General features: G+C 45.0%; 1 protein-coding gene across 5 annotated transcripts in view; it reads right to left on the bottom strand.

The window, feature by feature from the left end:
- TFDP2 (transcription factor Dp-2) overlaps positions 1-19,945 on the bottom strand; it is a 76,846-nt gene that overhangs the window by 12,924 nt on the left and 43,977 nt on the right. Inside the window, exons 1-6 of one of the 5 annotated variants that reach the window (XM_083178363.1) lie at positions 18,188-18,347; positions 17,074-17,198; positions 16,519-16,566; positions 14,127-14,289; positions 11,042-11,185; positions 4,675-4,743 (exon numbers count right to left, since the gene is read on the bottom strand). In XM_083178363.1, coding sequence (XP_083034489.1) covers positions 4,675-4,743; positions 11,042-11,185; positions 14,127-14,289; positions 16,519-16,566; positions 17,074-17,198; positions 18,188-18,220 — 582 coding nt within the window. In that variant the 5' untranslated portion in view covers positions 18,221-18,347. Of the gene's footprint in view, positions 1-4,674; positions 4,744-11,041; positions 11,186-14,126; positions 14,290-16,518; positions 16,567-17,073; positions 17,199-17,567; positions 17,717-17,830; positions 18,156-18,187; positions 18,348-19,945 lie in introns of those variants that run through there. The other 4 variants (XM_083178365.1, XM_083178368.1, XM_083178367.1 and 1 more) reach the window with 4 other exon arrangements.

Below are 19,945 nucleotides of genomic sequence, written 5' to 3' on the forward strand. Positions count from 1 at the left end.
GTACGGTCTATTCTGCCTGACGAGAATGTGAATGAGCATCGCGATTGCCCGCAGTATACACACGGTGCAACACTTGCTAGGTGAATTTACTATCTAGTCAAAATCGCCTGGCCAAATCCCACCGTGAGTGTACATGGCTTCACTGTAAGATGCCACAGAGGGAATTACCTACATATCTGCCAATAACCCAGTGCAGATTGAAATTGGCCACATTGTATAGTGTGCACACACAGTTGTTCGCTCATAGCCATCATCAGAGGGTTTTTGTAAAATCTGATTTACTCCGTGCTAAACGGGCTTATAAGGGTAGATCAGTTGCGCGGTCACTGGATATCGTGTTCCCAGCCTAAAGGTGCCCATACACTAGTAAGATTTATCTGCAGATCTGGCTGGTTGGAACAAAAACATGGTTATGTATGAGTGACAGTTTGTCATGTTTCCAGCATTTCCAAGCAAATGGTCAACTGTCATTTGCTCTCATCCATAACCATGTTTTTGTTCCAACCAGCCAGAACTGAAGATAAATCAGCGTGTGTATGGCCACCTTAAGGTGTACCTTGGCCTGATCAAATAGTCACAGATTAACTAAAGAAAGAAAAAAGATCATATTTTATTATAGCTGGATAAAAATAATATTATATATCTGAGATATCGGTTATAAAACATATTATCACTTTCATGTCCCAGAGCTTTAACAAGCTTTTCAATCTGGACTAAAGGGTGGCCAATATAGAATTTCCCCCCGTCCATCCCCTGTTCTCTAACAAATGCTTCCATTGTTATAAGCCTTATTTGTACTCTGCTGCATACACTGCAAGGGTGGCCCTGTGACCAGCAGCTCACATGATGCACGCTTAAATTAACAAATACACATAGAACACTCAGTGTTAAAATATGGTCGCTGTGAAGAGGAATCTGTTTCCAATGCAAATGAGAACCATCACACACATGAAAAGCATGCTATCGGATGCGGATTTCAGAAGAGGATGCGAACACACATTACACTTGATAGCCGGGGGGCACCATGCCCAGGGAAGGAGGATTTACACCCTTGGGATGTTTTACTAGCAAACTAGAATAGGATTATTTCATAGCACTGTACCAAAAACGGTTTGGCTATGGCAACTTGCAATAAAGTGCAGATATACATGTTCTGGGGCTTTGAGCAGAAAAATCGGTTGGTTCGGTCATGAATAATGCAATGGAATAAAATTATAAATCCTTTCCTATAACCATAAACAGATCAAATGATTGTAAATTAATGGGGGCACTGTGCTCTGCTGCAAAGTATCATCGCTGGTGCAGCACGGACAGTGTAATGGTTCGACCTCAATGCTAAGGTCATAGGTTCTATTTCCACCATGGCCATAACTGTGCGGAGTTTGTATATTCTCCCAGGTACTCCGGTTTCCTCCCACAATCCAAATATATACTTGTAGGTTAATTGGCTCCAACAAAATTAACCCTATAATGTCTGTGTGTGTGTACATGTGGTAGGGAATATAGATTGTAAGCTCCACTGGGGCAGGAACTGATGTGAATGTTCAAATATTCTCTGTAAAGCGCTGCGGAATATGTGTGCGCTATATAAGACACTGGTATAATAATAATCAGGGACGTGCGGTGAGGTTTGTGGTTGGTGAGGCACTGGTTTGGTGGAACCAGCGCCGACAGGCTCTGTGGGGAGCATTGGGTACCGGTTGCTCCTGCGCTGACAGGCAGGTACGGTAGCTGCCCCCTGCATAAGCAGAACAGCTCCTACCTGTCAGCGCTGAAAGAAGCAACCTGTACCCAGCGTTTGCCATCGCTGGCTCCACCAAGCCGCCATGGCGTCTGCCCACATACATTTTTTAATTTAAAAAAAATGTGGCCAAATGTAATAGCCTCTTAAGGGGCAGACTTGTCTGTGTTTGTGTTCTGACAGAGTTGTGTATCTGTATATTTGTGTAAAGTGACAGAGGTGTGTGTTTTGTAAAGTGACAGAGGTGTTTCTGTGTGATTGTGTAAAATAAGTGTCATTTTAAATGAAGTATATTGGCCCAATACTTTTTAAAAGAACCTCTGAGGCTAGTACATTGGGCAAATATACTTCATTTAAAAACACTCATTTTACACAAACACACAGAGACAGTACACACCTCCACCTCTATCACTTTACACAAACACACACCTCTGTCACTTTACACAAATACACAGATACACACCTCTGTCACGACACAAACAAGTCTGTCACTTAACACAAACACACACACAAACACATGTGCCACTTTAAAAAAAAAAAACAGCCCCCAGACACACATTACCGTTTGGCTCAGCGTCAGGCACTGCATGGATTCCCAAGCGTCCAGGGACAGGCACCTGGACCAGTGGCGAAACTGGCGGACCATGGGCCCAGGTGCAAAAAATGCTCTGGGCCCCCCTGCACAATCATTTTTCAATATGGGGGGGGGGGGGGGGGGGGGCGTTCGCTGTAAAAATATCAGATGGGGCACAGAAAAATAGTTATATATATATATATATATAATATTAATATATATGTTTATATATATTAATAAATAACACCACATTCCCTGTACATTTCTGTGAAAAAAAATAAAATTATATATATATATATATATATATATATATATATATATATATATATATATATATATATATATATATATATATATATATATATATATATATATATATTTATATATGAACCAGGGCCTATAGACACTGGCTGAGGGAGTGCCTGGCCACGTCCTACAGTATGTGTGTATATATATAGTGGATGCGGCTTGTCACCCCCTCAGCTAGTGTCTGTAGGCCCTGGCCTGGTGCCTATATATATATATATATATATTTCACAGAAATGTGCAGGGGGAATGGAGGTATTTATTAATATAAACAAATACGTACTTTTCTGTGCCCCATCTTTTTATCTTTTTACGGCAGCCCCCCCCCCCCCCCCCCCCATATTGAAAAATGATTTAGCGGTGCAGTGTGGCCCCATTCCCCGTTTTTATAATGTGCCCCCAGTCCCCCCTTAAGTTTACTTACCTCGGCTGTCTGGAGTCGCTCCTCCGCGCCGCCTGCCTGCTCAGCCTTGGAGCAGAATCTCTTCCTGTAGCGTGCGCCGGAGACCAGATACAGTAACAGCAGGAGCTGGGAGCCGTGCCCAGCTCTGCCCGCTCCCCCCGGCAATACAGGTGAGCGAACGAGCCGCTCACCTTTAAAATCGGCACTGTGCTATACATGGCAGGCACCCCACCTATAGCAGTGCCACGGTGATGGACATCAGGGACGTGCTTTCTGCCTATATGAAAGCACGCCCCTGTCACTGAGACAACACCACTGTGCCCAATCACATCTGTCTCAGTGACAGGGGTGTGCTTTCATATAGGCAGAAAGCACGTCCCTGTCACCGAGGCACCGCTATAGGTGCCGCCTATATGACTTTTTTAAATGCGCTTTTACAGCCCCGGAGCTCAGCCCTGCCCACTGCCCGCCCCTGTGTCTGCTGCTTTAATATAGACAGCGGGAGGCATCGCTCATGATGCCTCCTAATCTAATAAAAAAGAAAAAGAGTAAAAATGATTATAATAATACAAAGCATATACTTATGACACATAATATGTGTCATAAGTATTTTCTTTGAATTGTATTATTATATTAATCATTAATGACAGGGGAGGCACTGCCTCCCCTGCCTCCCCTGACTGCACGTCCCTGATAATAATCAGCTCTGGTTGCATGGTTTTAATACATGCTCTATTCTGATATTACACTGTCCACTGATTTAGATCTGTCACCTCGCTTCTGATTTGGCCCAGAGTTCACTACCTTAAAAATTGGACGCTTAAAAAAAAATATAGATACTTCAAAAATGCACAGGCCATTTGTAACTCTTTCCTATAAATATATTTTCATAGCATTTTGTTTTCTAACATGCTTTCTATGAATTCCACTAAAAAGCAGCAATCTGGCATAGATTTATTTTCCTTTCTTTAGTAAAGAACCTTTGTTTTTCATCTTTGATATGGTCATAAAAATGATCTCTTTTTCAAAACCTATTAGGAGGCCAAACAAGTATATCTGCCAGAGACACAATCAGTATGCTACACAGGTTCTCATAAAGGTCAGATGACAGTAGAAATGTTGGTGAGAGGGGATATGAGAGGGCAGAAGGATAACTTTGCAGAGAAAACAAAAAAAAAAAAAACACACAGAGGGGTGTCCCAAAGCCTCTCTTCTCAATACACTGTGCGCTATGTAACTGTGGTTGCCATGGTAATCAAATGACAGAGTGGAACTACGGAATGATCAATGATTAATTCTAGTTTGAAAGAAAAAAACTATTGGGGGAAAAAATACACACAAGATAAATAAATAGATGTTTAGAATTTATATGCAATGCCGTTAAAAGTATATAAATAGATGGGGTAAGTAAAAGAGAAATGACCAGCGCTGCATAGGTCAAGGATACTTTTATGAAATATTTTGCGCTGTGTTTCCATAAACCCTGTGCAGAGGCATTTATTTTCTTTGGATTATGTTATCGGATTAGACGGGTCCATTTATACTGTAATGACATGCTCTTTGTGCGCTTGCCCTAGCTCTGCAGTGATAGACAGACAGTCATAAATGGTTCGTGTGACATTATCACATTATAATAAACAGATGATCTACCTGCAGCAGCAGCTCCTGTAGCTGGGCACTCTTTTGTTTGATCCTTTCTATTCTCCTCTGTTTCTCCATCTGCAAAGCCAGGAAAATTTTCACATATTAAATTAAAATGTCATCCATCACCAAACAGCAATTTAGTATCAGATCATCACAATTCGCTAAAACCTGAATCCCAAATCTTTTTAGGCATCTCAGTTACATTAATCAGACAGAGGATCCTTTACAGCCCATCTCAAGGCCATACCACAGCAACCAGCTAAACTCAAGGACTCAACGAAGGTCGTCAGGGCTTATGTCGACACCTGAAATAGGTTAACATTGCTACTGTCGACAAGGTCGGAAGTTCGACACAAGCATTAGGTCGACAACGAGAAGGTTGGCGGTCAAAAAGGTCGACATGATGTTTTTTTCCATTTTTTTGGGCTCAAATTTCGTCACAGAAACATCTTAACATACCGCGTCCCCTCGCATGGCTTGTAGCACTTGGCACACTATTATATCTCCCACCAGGCCGTATTGGATGGTAGGGTAAGAAAAGTTGGCACAAGTCTGCTCCCCCCCAGTGGTGTAACTATAGCCCCGCAGACCCCGCTTTGGCGGGGAGGAGCTGGATAACTGTGGGTGCTGGTCTGCGGCACTATGGTTACTATGAGTCTGTGGCCGGGACTCTCCATCTCCTCCTGGTCCCGCAGCGCAGATCTCCTCCTGGCTCAGTCTCCTCCTGCAGTGCCAATGAAAACCGCCCCTCACAAAATGGCTGCCCCCCACACAGCAGATTCCTCTAGCATCCTTAAAAACTGTCTGCTATTAGGGGGAAGCCATTTTGTGATGGTCATTTTTCATTAGCACTGCAGGAGGAGACTGAGCCGGGACCCTGAATGCGGCGGCATGCGGAGGGGTAAGGGGGTGTTTAACTTTACTTGGGCGGTGGTGCTGCCGAAATTGGCAGGGGGCACATATATCCTAGTGACGCCACTGTCGCCCCCCCCCCCCCCCCCCCCCAAAAAAAAAAAAAAAAAATCATGACAACCTTTCCATTGTTAACCTAATGCTTATGTTGACCTATTTCATTAGCGACCATCTCCCTGGTCTAGAACCCCTTTGTATATTTGTTCAGCCCACTAATGCCCATCTCCACTTTATGTAAATAGACAGGTGCACTTTACTGTCCTAGCCGGCGTCTCATTGCTTGTAAGAACACAGCCAAGCTTCCTATTTGCATCTCTTTGATGGGTTACATCAGCAGCCAGAAAGCTAATGCGTATATTAACAAAGAACAATTTCTATCTACAATGTCCTATTGAAAACCAACATCAAATATAAATCAGAGACAACAGAACAAAGCACGAGCTTACAGGCTGTGCGCTGTTTAAAGTTCAAATAATATTATTAACTAGAGATTCTTTCATTTAGTTTTACAATTAAGAATCATTTATAGATATAAGTATAACAACAAGTAGGTCTGGAATAATCTAGAACCTTATTAAAACAAGGCCGCAAAAAGAAGCCAGAAATTTAGATTACGTATACCCCTTTCAGACAGTAAGGCAAATTACCGGTTCAAACATTTCTACCTGTAATATGCCATCCAGCACGGGTCCTTTTCTTGTGTGAAAGGGTCAACCCGAGCTAATATTCCCAGTTCTTCAACCCAGGTGTTTACCAGCGTCAAAGACACTGGAATTTTGACCCGGGTTGACCCTTTCACACAGAAGAAATACACGAGTTAATCAGCAAATGACCAGGTAGAAATGCTTGACCCGGTAATTTGCTTCTCTAGGACCTGCAAAACAATCGAGCACTCAAATGCCAAGTAAAAGCTGGAATTAAGGGGTATTCTGTCTGAACGTGGTACTAAGCTTCTACAAATTAAAAGTGGTGATGTTGCCCATAGAAACCAAATCAGATTCTGTCAATCATTTTCTATGATGCAATCTGAAATTAATTTAGAAGCTTTAGTAAATGTAAGCCTAAGGGCTATTTCACACGCTGCGGCTCCTGCCGGGCGGCGAAAACCCGCACAGCCAGGAAGCCGCACACAGTAGTTTAGAATGGTAGGGTTGGCCACAGCCCGGCAGCCGCCCCTTTCAGGGGCGGGATCCAGCTGCAACCGGGAGGCCCGGCAGTGGCCATCCCGTGTGAATGGACACAATAGTGCCCATTAACAACTGTGTGCGGCACGGCCTTCGGCCGTGCGGGATTTCGCCGCCCGGCAGGAGCCGGAGCGTGTGAAATAAGCCTAAGTGTATAATTAAATACTTTATTCTTTATATGCAAGACTGATCAATTTGTGACACAGTATATGGGTTTGGTAGAAGTTCACAGATACTGTACACACACTGGATTCCAAAGCAAGTACAATGCAAAATGACACAGAATTAGTCTGCATCAAACCACAAACCTGACTGCCAAGTCCTTCCTCTCACAGTCACTACAACGCCATTTAAGGGCACGGTTAATGCCAGCAGCAGATTAGAAATGACACTTCCCTACATTTCAGGCATAATGCTCCAAATCCTAAAGGACCCACCTATCAGGAAACCCTTAATCACCTAGTACTGCAGACAACAGGTCCCATGACACAAATGTATACATTTACTTCAAATAAATAAATAAAAAAAAATGAAATTGTGCGGTCAATGCAAACACGACCCCTGCAGTTTGCGGTGTCCTTACATAATACAGGCCGTAGTGACAGCACAAGGTAACGCTGAACCTCCCAGGCATGTATATTAACACCCCCGCTTGTGCAGGGAGCCATGCTCTGCTGACCTACGCTAGTAATGAGCTGCTGAGTCAGCTGCTCCCCACAGCTGGGTACAGGGAGCAGGGCTCAGTACATCTCCCTGCCATGGATTACATTCAGTGCGGCCTGAAACATAACACACACCATATGAAAATAACAAATAGGAAAAGGGATCTGGGCAGCCATACAGGCAGACCGGTGCTCTAGGAAGAGTCCAACCTAATCCGTAAACTGGGGCACCGAGTCTGAATATGCAAATGGCTGTTTAAATCTGAAGCGAAGCATGAGTGATTTGGCCTCTTGCACCGATTTGTTCATCCTGATCTAAAGAGTGCACCGAGTGCACACATTATGCACCTAAATATAGCTTTACTGCTGCTCTTAAAATAACAGTGTTTACAGCAGAGAGAGCTACAGCATAGCGGTTTACCACATTCAGAGATGTATATGATGTCCTGGGGTGGCTGTCTGTATATATCTAGTGTCACTATGGTATGTCAAGAGCGTGCGCGGCTTCCACCCTTCAACTTCCATTCATTCAGAAAAAGGTTCCAGTTTCCATCCAAATAAAACATTGTATTACTTCATTATCATCCTCACTGGAACAAGTGTTTGTTTATCCAACGTTCATTTTAAATTTTAATCCAAATTCTTTAAAAGCAAGGAAAAAAAAAAAAAAAAGAAATGTTGGGTATATTCCTTATATCATTAAACGAAATGAAAAATGAAAATACTCATTTTGGAAGTCACTACAGCAAAGGTTATTTGTATTGAGACCACATAATATGTAGGTAGAATCATTAGGATAGGCAACAATGAACCACAATCATAAACCCATGTCCTGGTTAAGGTTTGGTACTTATGTAGTAGCCGGGCGCCCAATTTGCATACATACGGCACCGTAGTGAAATCGCATAGCATGCGATTTTTGCATGCGATTTTTGCATGCGATTTTCCTATGTTATTTATTCACTGCTCTCTATAGGGTGCGATGCCATTTAATGTACTATACACTTGTATGACATCCAATGGGATTTAGGCCGCCCCCCCCCCCCTTATCCACGCCACCCCGAAGCGTGACGAGCGCAGCGAGCCCCGAAATGGGCGGCGGAACATGTCCTCCCGAACTCTTCATACCCCCACTATCCACGCCGGAGTGGAGATGATTTTATATAGTGTGGCGAGCACAGCGAGCCCGAAGCGTGGCGAGCGGACGCGAAATACATGTAACGTAATTCGCGTCCGCTCGCCATGCTTCAGGCTCGTGGCTTGCTGCGCTCGCCACACTATATAAAATCAACTCCACGCCGACGTGGATAGTGGGGGTATGAAAAGTTCGGGAGGACACATTCCGCCGCCCCTCGCCACGCTTCGGGGTGGCGTGGATAGTGGGGGTGCCTAAGTCCCATTGGATGTCATACAAGTGTATACTACATTAAATGGCATCGCACCCAATAAAATCGCATGCGATCTCATCACACCGCCCAAGGCCAGAGAGCAGTGAATAAATTACATAGGAAAATCGCATCGCATGCAAAAAACTTATGCAATGCGATTTTCTTACACAGAATCGCCCACTACGCTATTTGCTTAGTGGGTGCCTGGCCACTACATAAGTACCTAAGGTTTTAATCTACAAACTTCAATGTATAAACTACAAGACAAAATATGGGTGCTCATTCTATGTAAAGGTCGGTACAAAGAATTAATAAGTACACGCTCATACAATGTATTTTGCTTGCTTTCAAGTCTGACTGGCACTAGCAAAGTTCATCTGTATAAAGCTTAATACCAGTACTAGCACACCAAGAGGGTGATACAATTGTGGTGCCCACACCATGCTGGGCATCTATAAGAGCTATTCAATTATTTCTGCAATCAGACACCTATTAGTAGTTACGGCGCCTGAGAACACCGTGTTTAGACGGTTAATTGCAGGGCTGTCTTAATAGTATTGTAGGCCCTGGGCAAAACAATGCATTTGGGGCCCCTCCACACCCATTCACCTGAAAAAAATGTAAAAACCCATTCACCGGAAAAAACGTGCCCCTCCTGTAGTCCTGCACCATCTCTCCGCTTTCTTCCCTACAGTGACTGGCTATGAGCACTCTGATTGGTCAGCATGAGTAAGACTGAGCTGATTATCTTCCCACTATCCTGCAATATCTATTGATGGCACAACGCCTCTAAGGGCCCATACACAGCAGTCTATTATGAGCTGAAAGCCGCTTACTTTTTGCCAATTTAGATGCTTTCAGCTCAAAACCAGCTGGTGTGTATGGCCGGACGATGAGTCTACTATGGAAAGTCGTTCACCCATATGAAAGTCGCTCACAGTGTGTGCAATGAGCAATTTTCCGGCAAACAATGTGAACATCGTCGCTGGCCATACACGCTGGGTAAAAATGCTCAGTAGTATATGGATCTAAAAGGTGCCCATACACATTACAATTATTGGATACAATATTGCATCTCATCGCATCTTGGTTTTGCGATGAGATGAGATCTAGTACAAAAGCAAGGAAGAATTCACAAGGAATAATCAGGCTCTAAGACAGTAGCTGTAATTCTATTTTTTAGCAGCTCCACACTTCATCTCAGACCACCAAAGCAAGAGGACACCAGTTAATGCGGAAGCCTTCCTTTCCTCCAACGGTTGACATTGTGCCGTATTCAATAGTGAGGATTGCACCATCTAAAAAGTGGAAACCATCGAACAAGTTCTCCAATTAACTGGTAAAGTGCACTTACCTGAGATCTACCCTTTTCCCCCCCATTCCCCTACTTCCCATTGCCCCGCATCGGGCCGTCTCCACACTGTGTCCACTATCCTGAGACGTGAAGAAAACCCATTCACTTATTGCCAATCAGTGTATGTTTTTATTATGTTTATTGTGATTGTTCTTATATATGCTTTTATTCAGCTAAAGTAAAATTTGCAATTTCGTACCAAACACTTGTTAACTTCCTTTTATGGTTTAGCGCTGTTCTCATGCCTTGTGAGTGTTTGGTGTTGAGATCTAGTACAAAAAGTATGTACTGCACATACTTTTTGTAATTGAACTCATCGCAAAACCAAGATGCGATGAGATGCGATATTGGATCCAATAATTGTAACGTGTACATGCACCTTAACTCCCGCCTGCCCTCATCACTCCACACATGCATCCACCCCCCCTCCTGCCAACTGATTACTTCCTGCCTCCAAGCCTGTGGCTGTGGTGCTCCCTACATCATAATCTCATCTCTATACAAAAATGTAAACAGGCTCTGAAGACCCACTTCTTCATTAAACCCACCATTACTCATCCTAAATGGTTACATACTCCCACCATCATCTGTGTCACCCCTGTATGCCTGCCCTACCCCTTCAGAATGTAAGCCCTCACAAGCAGGGCCCTCCTGCTCGCTTACTTAGACTATCTTCTACTCCATACTCCCTACAACAGAACCAGCTCTGATGCTTATTACAACATCATGTCCCCGGATGCAGAAATGTTCTAAATGGTCTTGTAATGTAAGTCCCTGTTTTCTTGTTTTGCTCATTTGTTTGTGTAATTTGTTAGGTGCTGTGGAACACTCGTGGCGCCATATAAATGATGATAATAATACTACAAGAACTACCTCCAAATTCTCACACTCCTGGACGGAATTAGATGGTAGGCCAATCCACTTAATTTCCTTCTTCTCCTTGGAGATGATGTTCATGGCCATCAGCACATTGAGGGCATCATAAACCCTCCGCCTGATGTTCTTCTGATCATAGGCCTGAAAATAAATATATACATAAAAGTAGGAGCACCTGCTGCGCCATCATCCTTAACATAGCGACATACGTGCATATTTGATAAGACAAAGTGAACATAAATATCACCAACTGACCCTCCCATCCTGACATACTATCTGATTAAGGGGCAGATTTATCAATGATTGGACACAGAAGAAGTACCAACTAATCAGCTCCTGTTATTTTTCAAACACAGCCAGTAAGATAACAGTTAGGAGCTGATTGGCTGGTGCTTTCTAAAGGCCCCCATACATTAGGCCGACTTGTCCTAGGGACAAGTCGGACCCAATTCTCCTGCGAGCCGCCCGGCAGCTCCCCGGGAGGCTCACATACAATTTGGCACTTGATGTGCCATTTTTTACATGCGATTTATCACATATAAAATAAACCAGGGAGCTGCCGGGCGGTGAGGAGCAGTGTGGGTCGGGGGGGGGGGGGCAACGGCGGTAGTGGGGGCTGGCAGCAGCATCTCTGGGTGCCGCGGGGGATGCCAGTGACAGTGGGGCGGGCGGCGGTGATAATCCTCATGCTGTCACTCGGCGGGCGGGCAGCGGCGGCTATTACATCTTTAAAATAACGTCAAATGAATATCCGGCTTCTGATTGGCTGAGAGTGCTCTATTGTAGCCAAAATAAATTACCCTTGCAAAAACATTTACACATCACGCAGATTAACACCACTCTCCCATAGAGGCGACTTGTCTGCAAGTAACAAGAGGCTTCCCAGAATCAATCTTTGGTCTAGATCAGTGGTAACCAACTCCAGTCCTCGAGAACTACCAACAGTTCACGTTTTTTAGATCACCTGGTTGGGGCACAGGTGCAATCATTACTGACTGACACATTATAATGGATCCACAGGTCGAGCTAATTACTTCACTTATGATTCTGTAAGGAGACAGAGAAAACGTTAACTGTTGGTAGCTGTCGAGGACTGGAGTTGGCTTGCCATGTTCTAGACCAGTGGTGGCCAACCTGTGGCTCTTGAGCCTCATGCGGCTCTCCCCCTTGTAAAGTGCGGCTCCTGCTCCCACTGCTGCCCGCCGCCCACCGTCTGTCCCAGTCCCCCCTGCTGCCGGTTCCCTGAATCCCTTCTCCTTCTGAGGGGAGGAGAGCGCGCATCGTGCATCTCTCCTAACCCTTACTGTGCATCCTTGTGACTGGGCCGTCGGCCAATCAGAGCTCGTGGGCCAGCAGCCAATCAGGAGCCGGCCAGCGAGCTTTGATTGGTGGGCGGCCCAGTCACAGGGAAGTGAGGGGGAAGGAGACGCGCGGTGTGCTGTGCTCTCCTCCCATCGGTGACATGACAGGAGGACTGCAGGGGGACACCAGACTGTCCTCTCCCCGCCTGGCAGCAGCAGCAACAACGGAAAGTGCTGCTGCTGGGAATTTTGCACTGTGGGGGCATAGCAGATTGTGGCACTGTGGGGGCATAGCATATTGTTGCACTGTGGGGGCATAGCAGTTTGTGGCACTGTGGGGGCATAGCAGTTTGTGGCACTGTGGGGGCATACCAGCTTTTTGGCACTGTGGGGGCATACCAGCTTTTTGGCACTGTGGGGGCATACCCGGCACAATGTGGTGCATACCTGGCACTGTGGGGGGCATATGTGTATCTGGCACTATTGGGGGCATATGTATATATGGCACTGCACTATTGGAGGCATATTTGTATCACACCCACCCAAGGGGTCAAAACAGACTACGCCCCTTTTTTTGGCGCATGTGCCTTTGGCGCGTGCATGATGTCGGCTCTTTAGCTTGACTACCGATATTTTTCGGCTCATTACCTCTGACCGGTTGGCCACCCCTGTTCTAGACTATAAATCTAGAAGTCAACTTGTTGCTATGGGTTACTTCTCTTACTTTTTTATGTTTACAAACAAAACCAGTGAATTTCATTGGTTATTTACAGGATATGTGTATATGGTCATGAGGTCAACCACTGAAGGTCAATATCGCTTCATGAATTAGGTCAACAGGGTTGGAAGGTCGACACAAGCAATAGGTCGACAATGACAAGGTCGACAGTCAAAAGGTTGACATGAGGGTTTTTTTTCTCTAAGGGCGAGATTCTATATAGCAGAGATGCGGTAAAAACCCCGTTTTCGGGGTTTCTACCGCATCTCTATATGCTATATTGTGCCTCCGCAGTGTCAGCGCTGCGGAGGGAATCGCCAGCTAAATCTGGCGAATCCCTGCAGAAGCCTATGGGCTTCTTACCGCAGCGCTGTTTGAGGGATCCGTCACGGATCCCTCCCAGCGTGCCCTGCGGCCGGCGCCGGGGTCTGCGCATGCGCAGATGGACTCCCGGGTCACAGACCCGGAAGTCCAGCACCGGCACCGCATCGCAAGGGACAGCTCTTACCGCAAGAGCTGTCCCTTGCGTTAATAACGGCATATGTTACAGCATATGCCGTTATTAAAAATGCGATGTCCGGCGAAGGGGGGCCGCGGATGTTATAACATCCCGCCCTAAATTTGAACCGACATGTGCAGACAGGGGGTATTTCATGCTCTACCATCCACTAGGGCATGGTGGGAAAATAGAAGCATGGCGAGCACTGCAAGCCATGAGAGGGGACTCGGTACACTTTTTACGGTTTCCATGTTGACTATGTCGACATTTGGGCCAAAATGTTATGAAAAACTCATGTCGATCTTTGGAATGTTGACCTAATGCATGTGTCGACCTTCCAATCCTGTGTATCTTAGCCGAGTTGACATATTTCATGACCTAAGCCATGTCGACATTCAGTGGTCGAACTAATATGTGTCGCCCAAGGATAAGATATTCAGCATGCACAAAGACCACGTCTGTGGATATTAAGAAGCACCAGCACAGGTTAGTTACCTGGGGGTCACCCACCAAGAGATAAAACACACAAAAGAACAAAAGGAAAGAAGGTAAAAGGTCACTTACGGAGTCGGAGGCCATGTGACCCGCCGAGTTGGTGAATTCCGCAACCAGTTCATCAGCCACCTCATTATAGGACGTGGTCCCTTTGGTCTGAACCTTCTCACAGACCTTCATAGAGAAATGCCGCAGCCCCTTCCCACTTTTCTCTCCTCTTTTGCTTCTCTTACTGCGGATGTCAGAAAACTAGCATTAGCTGTTACCAGCACACCGAGTAGTGATATCATACACTGGCTGAGAGCTTAGTAAACATAACGGCTTACATAGATTACTCGCTATTGACATAGGTGTGCGTACATTGAGTGGTAGGTGTGCACAGGCACACTCTAATGCTGTGTACACCCTAATGAACACCTCAACGCTTCAGCTACAAGGCCTCTGGCGGCCTTTGGCCATTTGAAATGTGGCACCGGCTTGTGAGCCAATCAGAGCTTGCATGTGTGTTTTATTAATTGTAGTAGACCATTGTCATATCACTACATACTCGCGACATCCATGTATGTTTTTGACTTTTTTTGCAGAAGACTAAAACTGAAATAGGCAGGAGATTATGGTGTGGCTGAGAGAAGTTTTATATTGTAGCGAGTGCCAATAGATGATGGTAGACACGCCTGATTGGCGATATTAGACACACCCAATGGTCGGTGTTAGACATGACCAATAGGTGCTGCTAGACACACCCCTTTGACGGCGCACCCACTAATAAAACATGCTGCGCATGCCTATGACTATTGATAGTTAACTACCTAAGCGAGTGCAATTTCCCGCTTCTCACAGAACGCGCAGCATGAAAACACGCAAGCCGTGTCCACACTACCGAACTGCGCTAAACTTTGCACCAGCTCATAAAAGTATTAACCCTTTGAAAGTGTAAAGTCATCATAATCGCCCGACACGTACTTTCAGACCACTTTCATTTTGGATCAAATAATAGATTTAGTTGGGTACATAGAGGCTAAGCCTGATTGTAGGCCTACTGCACAGAATGTACTGCAAATACTTAGTGGAACTATATGCTGCAGCAAATTCAGTGCCCAGAGACAAAAGGATTCTCAGATAACAGAAGCACTTCCTGACAAGTGGTTGCCACAGTGGCGATCCGCTCACTAAAAGCATCCCCCAGGGATTCGTTCCAGATTCCTTGTTAGGAATAGCCGGACGTAGTGAATAGAAGTGGGAGAGTCGGGACGCTGCCAGGGACCAACTGGCCCAAACTACTCAACATTTACCGGTCTCAAAGAGAGAGGCTTTGTAGCATCAGTTGTTTCTTTCAAGGCTTCATGTTCTGTTCCTTATGTGGGTTATTTGTATTATATGGTCCGCACATTGCATAGGACAATGAACATATCATACATTTACCCAAAGACCCCACAAACACATCCTGGTCATTCAAAACGTTCCCAGAGGAGCATGGTGGGACTATCATGTGATGTCATGACATCACACAGACTTACTGTACCCACACTCCCAAAGTCCCTTTGATAGGTTAAACATATCTGGACACAATGGTTACATCCCCTGTATGTGTGCAGTCCGTTTAATTTAAATGTGACACCGGGAATTAACCCTACTCCCAACAGACCTGGAGCCTGATTCAGATTTGTACGCAATGCCGATGTTCACGCACTGAGCATTTATCAGTAGACTATGCATGCGCCAAGGTACTCTATCAATGCCGCCTTCAATCAGCAGCAAAAATATAGTGCTATGGAGCGTCTGAGGGAGGAGGGCCACAAACCGGTATCGTGCCCAGGGCCCCATGAGGTCTAAATCCACCTCTGCATGTTCCAAGAAACGCTGTGACAAATACAAAGGGCCTTATTCAGACCTGTTCGCTAGGCTGCATCTACTTGAAGCCGAGCGAACAGGTAAGCGTCGCCCCACCCCCCTTCCCGCCAAATTCACTCAAACACATCCCCTCGCAAGCATCCGAGGGGAGAGAAATCATTCAATTGTCATTATTTTTTCTCCCCTTTGGTAATAAAAGTCAGTCAGAACTCGACGAATAGAGGGCAAGCGCTGACCTCAGCCATTTTTCCTGAGCAGGCAATGCCACGCCTGCGCTCCCCCTGCTCGCTCCCCCTGTCCACCCCCACTGAAGCCAACGTCCGTTTGCTCCCTGGGTTTGCACATGCCCCAAACATCGAGGAAGGGGACGAATTCGGCCCTCTACGAGCGGATTATACTTCCTATTGTTGATATGGAGTCTCTTATGCACTACATGTCTAATCATGTTTCTCTATGGGAAGTTATCTGTGGAGCGCTATATTGTGCCTCAGATCCCTTGCTCTACTGTCCACTCATCCCATGACATGACCTATGACCTTTGTGTCTCTATGTAACAGAGGGCACCATATACTTATCACCAGGTCTACCCCCCCCCCCCCCTACTACTTACCTGTCTGAGAAGTCAGATTCTATGAATTCTCTCGTCCTCTTCCGATCCCTACATTAAAGAAAAAGCACACAATCAAATACTATAGAGAAGGAGAGAACAGGCAGATGCTTCTTATTTGAGTGTTTATAAAAAGTATTTCTTCCATGAATACATGAGGTACAGCTAGATATAAAAGATCAGATTGTACTTCTTAATAATTTATCACCTTCTAGAAGATAATAGATAGCATCTGATTGGTTGCCCATAGCAACAGCCCATCTTACTAAACAAACCCCAAAGATATTTATATTAATTCATTTATTACTACACATCTTTAAACATATACATACAGATATCAAAATGGTGCCCAAAAAAACAACAGGTGTTTCATTACTACAATAAAAAGAATGAGGGTGACAGGGGGAAAACCAAAGGTGGTTCTGCAGAGTGATGGCAAAGCAGCAATATCTCGCAACGTGTGTCATCTAACAATAGAGTAGCCTGGATTTATAGGCCAGGCACAGAGATTACGAGGCCTCGCTGCCTAACCTACAGTGACCAAACGCTGACAATTACCCTGGGATCCAGCTGGTTGCATCTGTGATGTGGCTCTGAGTGACCATGGCGGTGGTGGTTGCGGGGAACTGTCTCCCTATGAGAAGATCTGCTCCCGCGCTCAGTCTCTGGGGAGTGCTTATAATCTGCAATGACAAACAGAAACAATGAGGTTATATTAGTGAACCCACCACAGTGTACAAGCACAGTCATCCTGTTTATTTGTTCTCGTGTGAACTAGCAGCAATTCCTTAGAACTGGTCCTCGATCTTCCTTCATGGAGAACGCTCCACATTCCCCAATTCATTAGGCCATGCATAGGCAAAGAGTGACACTCCAGCCATCACTGAACTACAAGTCCCAGAGTACCCTGCCATTCATAGCTTGTAAGATGGAAAGTTCCCCGTTCCAGCAGAGAGGTCATGAAAGTAAGGAGAATATCATGTAATCTTATATGCAGGAGATATTACATTCATTGCCGCACACAGGAGATTCTCAGCATAATACAAGCTCACAATTACATGTTCTGACTAATCCACGATCGAATCAGGAGGTCTCTTCGTGAATGTTACGGGAAGACACAGCAGCAGCAGAAGGCCCGCAACCAGCCCTTGAGGCAGACCAGATAGAAGATACAGGCGCATACATATTCCCACAGATGCTGCAGAGGGCAGGGAATGTGCTGAAATTGTCGATGTGTGCATGTATTATTTACCAGCGAAGGCACATACCTAACATTCTGTATGTTACAATTGTTCTAAACATTTCAGCTCATTACCTCACAGTACAGCCATAAATGGGTTAATCATTGCGAGCCAGAAGCCCACAGCAGGTGTATAGAATAAAAGACTAATGATGGTCACATGGGAGATCCAAAAATGGTCCAATCCCTCCCAGTCCAGTCAGAGGCCCCCCAGAACACAAGTCACTGCTGCTCTTGGCTGACCCCTGCGTCCACCTCTCCGCTTTGATCTCCACCGGAAGCTAAGCTGGGACCTCAGGCTGCGACCCTGCACTGGGTGCTTTACTGCAGGTCTCGGTGACCCGCAGAGAAAGACAGGCGCACAGTGACAAGCATTCACACATCTTCTCCGGCTGCAAAAACATTTAATGCCATAGCCTGCACCGCACAAACCTTTTCATACTGGCACATAGGTATTTTGTCCATTCATGACTGTAGGAGGGGTCTGTACAAATGGTTTCAGCTGAGTTTACTGGCTGGGTCGCTTTGCTGTTAAACATTGCAGGGTAAATATGGAGATGATGTAGTCCTCGGCTCTGACCTGCTGTGGTAACATGGGGGGAAGCTTTACATTTATATGCATAGGATTCTAGGAGGGAGAGAGGAAAGCGTGTTCCAGGCCGCGCTGACAAGGACAAGACTACAGTCAGTCCGTTAGCATTTCTGCATGCACAGAATGACTGCACATTGTGCGGATCTGAGGTTTACACTGCAATATTCCCTCAAGGGGCATAAATAGAGAAAAATCTCATTTGAAATGAGTATCCACAGCATTGTCAGCATTCACAGGTATTCATGTAGAAAGCATTAGTGAAGACAGTTTAATTTAGCATCCAAATCTGCAAGAATAAATGCCCTCATATAAAAAATTTTTTTAAAAAAAGGTAACTAATTGCTTACATGTAGCTGCGGAATATGTGTGTACATCCGCACCAGTAAATGCATGAGCAGATATAAGGAAGACATAAGATTACACACAGTTTTGTATATGTTCTGTTTTGCTATCAAAACAGACGTTTCCTACTAGAATAAAATACACAGAAAAAAAAAACAATAAAAACACCCGCTCTTAAATAGAACAGGTAGAACACTCCCTTTCAGTATACATAAACAAATAGGAATCAAATCTTACTAAAATACACCCGCATATACATCAGCAGCAATCAGCCAATCAGAAGCTGCTAACTAGGGCTGGTGTCCAGTCTTTGGGGGGTATTCAATCTGCTATTCCGACTGTTGGAACATTCCGACAGTGACTCAACAGTCAATGTACCGACTGTTGGAAAGTCTGCAAATCAGCGAAAACGGCAGCGGATTAAAAGAAAATGTCTGAATTCGACAATCCGCGGCCGTTTTCAACCAAACAGATCCGACTTAAACTCGGATCTGTTTTGGCGGAAACTACATTCATTGCTGTCGGTAATGGCAGCGTTGAAAAGGCCAGTGTAGCTATTTCCGATGGCGGAAATAGCGGACGGGATTGAATACCCCCTAAAGCCTGGTACGCACTTTGAAGACCTCGCAACGGATCAATGTAACAATTGTTACATGCTTAATGTAATTGTACCACATGCTATGTGCAGCAGATGAGACCACACAAATCATCAAACGATAATGTACACACTACACAATGCTCCTGCAAAGAGGTTGCAGGTGGCATCAATGCACAACAAACTGTGTTGTGTGTACCCAGCTTAACAATCAAAAAAGGACCCCAATACTCTGCTGCTAGGTATTAAGGTGCATACACACGGTGCGATTTGAGCATCTGATTTTGACTCTATATTCAAAATCGGAAGAACAATTTGCACAAATGGCACAGTCTGTATACAGCGTGCAATGTTACTGTGCGCCCCTGTGGGATCAGCATCACAAGGCAATATAGACAGCGCATGCAAGACCAATTTGTCTATATTGTATACCGTCTAGTATTCTAGTATAGTCTAAGTGTCAGAATCTCAAGTAAATATAGTCAATATTGTATGGTTCTTGGCTCCAGAGAATTCAAAAGGAAGTCACAGAGTCAAAAATCGACCTCACCGTATGCATGCACCTTTACAGTTGACTCACTGCCTATACATAGTGGGAGGAACAATTTTGGGGCTTAAACCAACATACATGGGAACGCCTCTAGGAGAAAGCTGCAAGACG

Source organism: Crinia signifera, chromosome 3, assembly GCF_055691185.1.
Source record: "Crinia signifera chromosome 3, ASM5569118v1, whole genome shotgun sequence".
NCBI classification, from domain to species: Eukaryota; Metazoa; Chordata; class Amphibia; order Anura; family Myobatrachidae; genus Crinia; species Crinia signifera.